This window comes from Hevea brasiliensis, chromosome 6 (genome assembly GCF_030052815.1).
Source record: "Hevea brasiliensis isolate MT/VB/25A 57/8 chromosome 6, ASM3005281v1, whole genome shotgun sequence".
NCBI classification, from domain to species: Eukaryota; Viridiplantae; Streptophyta; class Magnoliopsida; order Malpighiales; family Euphorbiaceae; genus Hevea; species Hevea brasiliensis.
Window position 1 is genome coordinate 39,157,110 of NC_079498.1, and position 9,670 is coordinate 39,166,779.

General features: G+C 27.2%; 1 protein-coding gene across 1 annotated transcript; it reads left to right on the plus strand.

Annotated features, from left to right (window-relative positions):
- Window positions 1–1,535: 1,535 nt before the first annotated feature.
- LOC110665405 (wall-associated receptor kinase 2) lies at window positions 1,536–4,033 on the plus strand. The gene is given in 4 exon segments (XM_021825495.2): window positions 1,536–1,640; window positions 1,643–2,437; window positions 2,515–2,664; window positions 2,762–4,033. Coding segments are annotated over 4 exon segments (2,199 nt in total). The 5' UTR covers window positions 1,536–1,546; the 3' UTR covers window positions 3,922–4,033.
- Window positions 4,034–9,670: the final 5,637 nt, after the last annotated feature.

The window sequence follows — 9,670 nt, forward strand, 5'->3', positions numbered from 1 at the left end:
CTTAAATACCTAAATTTGGCATAAATATACAAGAAAATTATATTAAAAAAAATCTTGTGGATCTGTTATATTATTTTCCTCTCTTCTATTTATTTAGATATCAAAAAAAAATTACCACTGTCAATCAAACATTAAATAGTTTAATAGAAGTAGCACAAATATATAAAAATTTATAAAATAAAGAATAAATAATTATTTAGTTTTTAAAGTTTAATGATATTAATTAATAAATTCTTCTATTTTTAAAAATGAAATAATTACTCTTAACTTCTGATTCCATCAACAAAAAAGTCATTTCATCCAATAAATCTTTATTTTTCTATTTGTTAAAAAAAATTAATAAACTCAATTTCTTAATTTTCTCTTTTTAAACTAAATTAAATTTAAATTAAAATAGCTAAATTAAAATAAATAAAAATATTAAAACATTTAAGTCATTTACCAAGTAAAATTTTTGGTCAATGGAAAAAAATAATTGTTAATATCCTTGCTCCAATTATTTTCCCCAACGATTCAAGCGTTGACGGATACAAAGATGAAGTTAATGTTTGTCCCAAGTCTTGTCAATGATTAATTGAATCACTAAACGTGTTGCTAATGCTTTCTAACTTTGGAAAAATCGTTATTTACTTTTCAAACTTTATTAAAATTAAATATTTAATTTTTTATTTTCAAAATATATATTTTTTAGTCTTTTTGTTTTATTTTAGTATCTAACTTAGTTTCTTCTGTTATTTTTTTCTAGTCAAATGTATACTCAGACATCCAAAGAAAAATAGAATCTTATACTTCCAAATAATCGGAGCAAGGGTTGGAGAGTCTTTTGTTGTGCCTCTCCTGGGAAGCAAAGATTTACCTCCGTGTGTAAAGGATAATTCATTCGGATCAATACGAGAGTCCAATAACATTGCATTGACAAAATTTAAATTCTCGTTTAGCTAAAGAAAATATAACTATTTTACTAATAGTCGAGACCCAATCAGAAGATGTTATGGTAATTCCAACAAATTTTTTCTTAGATTTTAAACTTGCTCAAATTAGATTCTTGCTATTTCGATATCGAAAATATACAACGAGCCCTTGAGATTTAGAATTTTTCCTCTTTGGCTTTCCCTCTTTCTTTCCTTTCACTCATCTTTCTCTTAAGACACTGTTAATCTCTCGCTGAAGAAATAATATTAAAAGAATATTTATAGATAAGGATTAAATAGTAGATGAATTTAAAATTATTAAGACTAAATAGTTATATTATTCAAATTATAGTGACTGAATAGTTGAATTTAAAAAAAAAAAAAAGAGTTAATGTAAGAATAAGATTCATCATGTAGAATTTTAGATGTGCCCCAAGAACTTGCGTGTTACTTATACAAAAATTTCAATTTTTGTCATTTCTTAAAATAACAGCCAGCAGGTATTACTTGGTCATGGAAATTACTTGTTTGGGCCTGAATTTCTTTATCAAAATCGTTTATAATCTTTGTGATTGGATTATAAAAATTTATAAACCTGAGCAAGGCAAACGAAAACCCAAAAGAAAAACAACCTGATGTTGCCTTTCTGGCTTGTGTTTTTGTCATTCACATATCCACCAACAGCTACAGGTTCACCAGATGTAGTCCCTGGTTGTCCTGACAAGTGCGGGAAGTTCATGTTCCATACCCATTTGGGATCAAAATCACATCTGAGATTAGTAATCCTAGATGTGCCTTACACAGCCCTGAATTCATGTTTACTTGCAATTCTAGTTACAATCCTCATCAACTATTTTTTGGCGAAAACATGCCTATTCACAATATCTCAGTGGAGGAAGGCACAATCTCTGTCAAAATTGATGCAGCATACAACTGCTACAACAATAAAGGCTTGATCGACAACTTCACACAGTCCATCAGGTTGGGAAGTGGCCCATTCAGGTTCTCGAATCTTCGTAACAAGCTAACTGTTGTTGGGTGTGATACCTTAGCCCTCATGGAAGATGCAGCAGAGACTTTCGGTAGTGGCTGTGTATCTCTATGTGGTACGAACGTGACTCTACAGGGTTCCTGCTCAGGTTTTGGGTGATGTCAGACTCCAATACCACGGAGTCTCAAGACATTAAATATTAGTCTTGCAAGTCCAGGAAACCACAGCATAGTTTGGCAATTCAATCCCTGCGAATTTGCCTTTCTGGCAGATGAAAGGACTTACAATGTTTCTGATCTGCAGCTTTCTTATAATCCACTTTCGCCTGCAAGTAAAGGATTTGTAAATTCAGATGTTGTGATTGAATGGGTAGTAAGAGAGGAAACATGTGAAGCAGCTCAATCAAGCTCAAACCCGAACGAATATGCCTGTGGCGATAATTCTAATTGCGTATACTCTGTTAATGGGCAGGGATATCGTTGTGTATGCAAAGACGGATTCACAGGGAATCCCTATCTCCCACAAGGATGCCAAGGTAATTAATCAACAACCTCATAATTTCTTCACCTTTTTTGGTCATTTCTGTTCTAATTACTTCTTATCTAACAACAGACATCGATGAGTGCAAAGAACCTGAGAAGTACAAATGTGATGGCACTTGCAAGAATACTATTGGGGGTTATACTTGTCGCTGCCCTCTTGGGATGCGCGGAGATGGTAAAGTTGGTTGTCGAGGATTTCGCATCACAACTATTGCCGCAGGTACTTTTTTCATCACCTTCTTGTTACAATCATCATAGCTGTGTTGCTCTAAATGTCTAAATGATTTTGATCTGTTCTTTTCTTCTGTTCATTACAGTTATTGGAGCTATTTTGTTGATTATGGTTATTGCTTTCTTAATCATCATTATCTACAAAAGGCGAAGAAAGGAGAGAAATTTTCTGGAAAATGGAGGCATGTTGTTGAAGCATCAACGAGTAAGAATCTTCAGCGAAGCAGAGTTAGTAAAGGCTACCAAGAACTTTGATGCAAGTCACCTTCTTGGAGAAGGGGGTTTTGGATATGTTTACCCAGGATTTTTTGCCGATAATACTCAGGTTGCAGTAAAGAAATGGAAAGACTTGGGCAAAACTCTACTAAATCAGGAGTTTCAACAAGAAATTGGCATTGTTTCGCAGGTAAACCATAAAAATGTTGTCAAGATCATAGGCCTGTGTTTGGAGACCAAAGTTCCATTGTTAGTTTACGAATTCATTTCAAATGGAACCCTTTTCGACCATATTCATCACAAGAGGTCTCAGATATTAGCAAACTGGAAAAATCGCTTGAGGATTGCAGCAGAGTCTGCCCTAGCACTTGACTACTTGCATTCTTTAGCAGATCCTCCAATTATTCACGGAGATGTGAAGTCATCGAACATACTCTTAGATGATAGTTACACTGCAAAGGTATCTGATTTCGGAGCTTCAGTGCTAATTTCCACAGGTCAATCTACTATGGCAACAAAAATACAAGGGACTATTGGCTACCTAGATCCAGAGTATCTTTTGACAGGTAATTTAACAGAAAAGAGTGATGTATATAGCTTCGGGGTTGTTCTTGTCGAGCTTTTAACAGGAGAGAAACCAAACTCTAGTAGGAAAACTGGGGACAAGAGGAACATCATTCAATATTTTCTGTCATCACTAGAAAATCACAATCTGCATCGGATACTTTGTTTCAATGTAGCTAGTGAAAATGAAATGGAAGAAATTGAAGTTTGTGCAGAGCTTGCAAAACAATGCCTGCGTAGTAGTGGGATTCAAAGGCCAACCATGAAAGAAGTTGCTGAGGAGCTAGGCAGGTTGAGAAAGTTGAATCGAAGTTCCTGGGATCAAGGCCAAAGTAGCCAAGAGACAGAGTACTTGCTAGCTGAATCATCTTACTCCACCATTGAAGTTGGAACTTCAAAGATGAGCCAAAATGAAATCCTTCGTCTCAGAACTTTTGACATTGAGCATTCTACAGATAACATTTGAATTTGGTTATTGTTAGACAGTACTGGAGTGATTTCCAGATTTGTAAGGTTTAAGTCAATTAAAAAAAAAAAGCCACATGAATAGAAGTCCTAATCATCTCAAGTTGAGCTTACATTATGTTTGGAGTTAAATGATCATATGAACTCTTTTATTTACAAATTAGCTTCGTTATAGAATTCATTGTACAACAATTCTCATATTTGATATCTTATATATATTAATAAATAAAAATTATTTTGAAATTATTCACAATCAATTCAATATATTCATAAAACTTTTACTTACGAAGAAATTTTATTTCTATTTTTCTTATAATATCGTTAATATTTAAAAAAAAAATGCAAAATAAGTTTAAGTAGATAAACCCATCAATACATATCAATTCAACTATATGGACCTTAAAATCCAAAAGAAAATTTTAGTGATTGTGATTAGATTATATATTTTTTGAAAAAGATTTAGGTAATTATGTTAATTAGGATTTTAAAATGATGCATCAAACAATAGCAATCAAAAGAGAAAAACTATATAATTTGTAATCAGATGGGAACGTTAACGTAGGGAGAGAATACTAGCCTAACAAGAATTCATCTATTTAAGGTGTGTTTGGTATTGTTGTTAAAATTATTATTGAGAATATTTTTTTAAATATACTAGTTAAAGGATATTAAAAAATAATTTAAAATTAAATTTAATAAGTTTTAGTTATAAGAATATTAAGATTTTTTTTTAAAAAAAATTAAATTATTTTTATCAATAATATTTAAAATGATATTTTTATTCAAAAAAATAATTTAGATCCTAGAAATTCAATGTCAAACAGACATTTAATAGGTAAATTTCATAATAGATTTTGTATTTTAAGTAGTGGTAAATCCAAAAAAGAATTTTTCCTAGATCAATATACAAAAAACAAATAATAAAATATTATTGAATTTCTTAATAAAGTTAATTATTAAAAAATTACATTTAAATTATAAAAGTAAATAAACTTTTGGATGCACAAAATGCTTTTTTATCTCAATTAATTTTAAATTTTATTTTAAAAAAATTTAATAATTAAATTTATAAGGAGTAAATATGGATAAATATATATGTATAAAGAATAATTTTTATAAAAGATGGATCAATTGACTTCTCATTTTATATTTTCAATCTGTCACTGGTCTTAAGTACATGATAGATCGGGTTTAGATAATAAAAATTTTATCCAATAAAATATTAAAAATAAAATTATATTAAATGTAACGGTCGGGCTCCAAGCACTAGAGAAATTGTCCGCTTTGGTCATAAGCCTCACGGTTTTGTCCCATGAGTGGAATTGAGAACTTCCAATGAGGTCACCCATCCTAGAATTTCTCTCAAGCGTGTCAAGCGAACACGCTGCCATTCCACCAAAAAGGCGTCTCTGGTGATTAGTTCCCCCATTTTATATATCATTACTTTTTGAACCCAAGACCATCTCCGTGCTTTGCCGACGTGGGATTTGTCTAAGGGAAAGGGAAAAGTCCCTTAGGAAAAGGTCTCTTAGGCAAATCCCACGTCGGCAAAGTACGGAGATGATCCTCGGTTTAAAAAGTAATGATATATAAAATGGAGGAACTAATCAATAGAGGCGCCTTTTTGTGGAATGACCTGAAAAGTTGAAAGAACTCCAGGATTAAGCGTACTCGTTTGACAAATAGCCAAAGCGAATAATTTCTCTAGTGCTTGGATCCCGACCGTTACATTAAAAATATTCAAATGCTTGCTAAAACAGCCTCTAACAGTGCATACTAAGGCTTGGAAGTGGGTTCATCTAAAATGAACTCTTCATATTAAGCCAAACTTAATTAAGTTGAATTTGTCATAGTGTCTTATAATGAATTGTATGTGTTTTTAAATATTAAAATTATTATTTTAAAGAAGAAATTTCATTTTCGACCATACTATATATAGATGGACCAAATAACTAATCAAATTACTAAAATTAAATAGTGCATATAATCATCAATTAAGTCATTAGCTAATAATTCTAATACAATGTCTACAGGTATTTACCAAAGGTAAAATGTTTAATTTAATTCTGCATTTATTAGAAAAAGTTTAATTGAATTTATTTTTAATTTTTATTCAAATTAGCTTAAAAACTTCAGTTTAAAAACTAAAATTTATAAGTTAAATTTATAGATTTCTTGTTTTAAATAAAAAAAAATTAAGTAGTTTAATTAAAATAAACTCAATTTTTTAATTGCCTTTATTTTTTAACTAAATTAAAGTTAAATGAAAATATTTACATTAAAATAAATAAAAAAAATTAAAATAAACTAAATTAAATTTTAAAAACATTTAAGTCATTTACCAACTAAATTTTTGGTCAATAGAATAAAATAATTATTAACACAGTTGCCCAATGACTCAAGCGTTGACGGACATAAATATGAAGTTGATATTTGTCCCATGTCTTGTCAGTAATTACTTGAATCATTAAAGGTTATGCTAATGCTTTTTAACTTTGGAAAAGTCGCCATTTAGTTTTCAAATTTTATTAAAATTAAGTATTTATTTTTTCTATTTTAAAAAATATATTTTTTAATCTTTTTATTTTCATATCTAACTTATTTTTTTATTAATTTTTCCGTTAGTTAAATTTATCAAAGAAGAAATAATATTAAAAAGATATTTGTAGATAGAGATTAAATAATTTATGATTTTAAAATTATTAAGACTAAATAGTTATGTTATTTAAATTATAGAAATTAAATAGTTGAATTGAAAATAAAATTTGCTTCAAAATAATAAGAGACTAAATAATTTATGAATTAAAAATGTAAGAACTAAAAATATATTATACTAAATAATTAATTTTATTAAAATATAAGACTAAATTTTAATTTTATCTTTAATTTATTAATTTCTTGATTTAAATAAAAAATTAAATAGATCTATTTTTTAAATTTAAGATTAATTTTTTTTAATTTATTGATTTAAGTATAAAAATTAATAAACTTAATTTCTTTTTTTTTTAACTAAATCAAATTTAAATTAAAATATTTAAATTAAAGTAGACAATAAAAATTAAAAATAAATTAAATTACATTTTTAAAAACATTTCAGTCATTTACCAAATAAATTGTTTGGTCTGTAGAATAAAATAATTATTAATAAATAATTTATTAATTAAAAATATAAAGACTAAAAAATATATTTTAAAATAAAAATTAAATAATTAATTTTATTAAATATAGGACAAAATATTAATTTTTTCCTTTAATTTAATGGTGAGGGAGTTGGTCAGTATTTATTTCTTGAGTTAATTAAAAAATAATGAAAATTTAATATTTACAATTTTATAAATTTAAAATTAGATATATAAATAATTTAAAATATTCAGTTAAGAATTATCAAAACCTTTTTCATCATCTTATTTTATTTTATTTATATTTTTTCCTTTTCAAGTCTTCCATGATAAGTTTTCAATTAAACATTTATCCAATAGAATAAATTTATAGACTAATACTTAATTTGACCTTTCAACTATAAGTTAAGGGATAGTTTCATCTTTAAATTTTAATTTAATTCAATCAAGTAGGGGTGAGCATTCAAACCGAACCATTCTATTTCAATTTGGTTCGGTTCAAACTGATCGGTTTTATTTTTTATTATTTTTTAATTTAAACTTGATTTTCAAGTTATTTGATCTAATTTTAACTTTGGTTTGAACCTAATAACCATTAATCAATGAAATTAAATAATTTATTATATATAACTACATATAATTCATAAATTCTCCATAAAAATAAATTAATTCAAAAATCAGTTCAGTTCGAATTTGGTTCGATTTGAATATATAAAATTACTATTCAGTTCGGTTCAGTTCGATTTAACAGATTTTTTCTCTTCAAAACTAAACCCAACCGAAATAATCGAAATTTTTATAATATAAAATCGAATCAAACCGAATTATTTTAAAAACTGAATCGAATTACCGAATTAAGGCTATTCGGTTCGGTTTATTCAGTTTGAACCAAATAATGCTCACCCCTACAATTAAGTCCTCTTTCAATCAAAATTTAATTAATTAAGCTTTTTATTACATAAATTTAATTAATTAAACAAAAAAAAATTAACATTGTAAAACAAACCTTAAATACCTAAATGTGGCATAAATATACAAGAAAATTATATTAAAAAAAATCTTGTGGATCTGTTATATTATTTTCCTCTCTTCTATTTATTTAGATATCAAAAAAAAATTACCACAGTCAATCAAACATTAAATAGTTTAATAGAACTAGCACAAATATATAAAAATTTATAAAATAAAGAAAAAAAAATTATTTGGTTTTTAAAGTTTAATAATATTAATTAATAAATTCTTCTATTTTTAAAAATGAAATAATTACTCTTAACTTCTGATTCCATCAATAAAAAAAGTCATTTCATCCAACAAATCCTTATTTTTCTATTTGTAAACAAAAAAAAAAAAGTAAAGCTTAAAACCCTATTTATTTCATGAAAAATACTTTCTTAAAAATATTTTTAATATTTTTTAACGTTTGATACATTAAGGAAAATGTGTCAATAAAAAAAATATTTTTTTGATTGAAAAGAAAACTAACTTATTTCTAAAAAAATGAATTCTATTTAAAAAAAAAAATAGAAGTCACTTTTATTTCTTAAACTTTAGTAATCTTATTAAAATATGAAACACTTATATACATGATATAAATACATATCATTAACTTCACATTGCAATCAAGCAATGATAAATATTTTTATGAAATTTTTTTTTAAAATTATCTTTTATAAAAGATATTTTCTATATATAAATTACTTTTAATAAAATAAAAAAAGCCTTAACGTGAAATAAATATTTTTATTTCAAAAATATCCCGCTTTTAAAAGCTAGCCTTTTCTCCTGAAAATACCCCTCAGACAATCAATTGCAATCCCTGTAACACTCATATATTAAGTAGTCTATACATTCTACTGTTTCAGTAACTAATGTCTGTCCAGATAGTCAGGATGTCTAGAACTATATATGTGTCATCTAGAAAAGTCCTAAATAAAATTTATAGAAATTACATGAGGGTGAAATGAAAATAAAAAAAAAAAAACAAAGCATAATTAGTTAAATGAGCCGAGGTCCCAGCAATGGGTAACCGTACCAGGAAGTGATTGTGAGCTCAGTTGCTGCCCTAATTTCATGTGGAAAAATTATGAAGCTAATGGTATTGTGAAAATCACAAAAAAGAATAGAGAAGAAGCTCAAATAATTGAATCAGAATTCAGGAAGTGACTTAGTGTTACTAGAAAAACTGATCAGACCGATAAGGGGCAATCTGGTTAATTCACCCCTAGAGGTGACTTTTGGCCTAAATGTCTATTAAAATGTAAGAAATTAAAATTATGAAAAAGAATTAAAAATATAAATAGTTGCATGGAAGAAAAGAAAGAGAAATGAAAAAAATTCAAATTGAAAAGCTTTATGACATCATGATGATGTATGCATGACACAATTAAAAATTTATAATTTAATTTAATTATTGTGGATAAGTATAAATAGGATTAAATGAAAATTTAAAAAAAAAAAAAGTTGTCTTCCTCATCAAAGATTGCCGCCCTCTCTCTCTCTAAAGTTCTCTCTCATTTCCACCATTTCCAAGCCAATTCAAGCTTTCAAACCTTGATTTCATCCCATAAACCCTAACAATAACCCATAGAAAACTCTTAATTGACCCTAGAAGAGAAGAATTAAAGGAAGAAA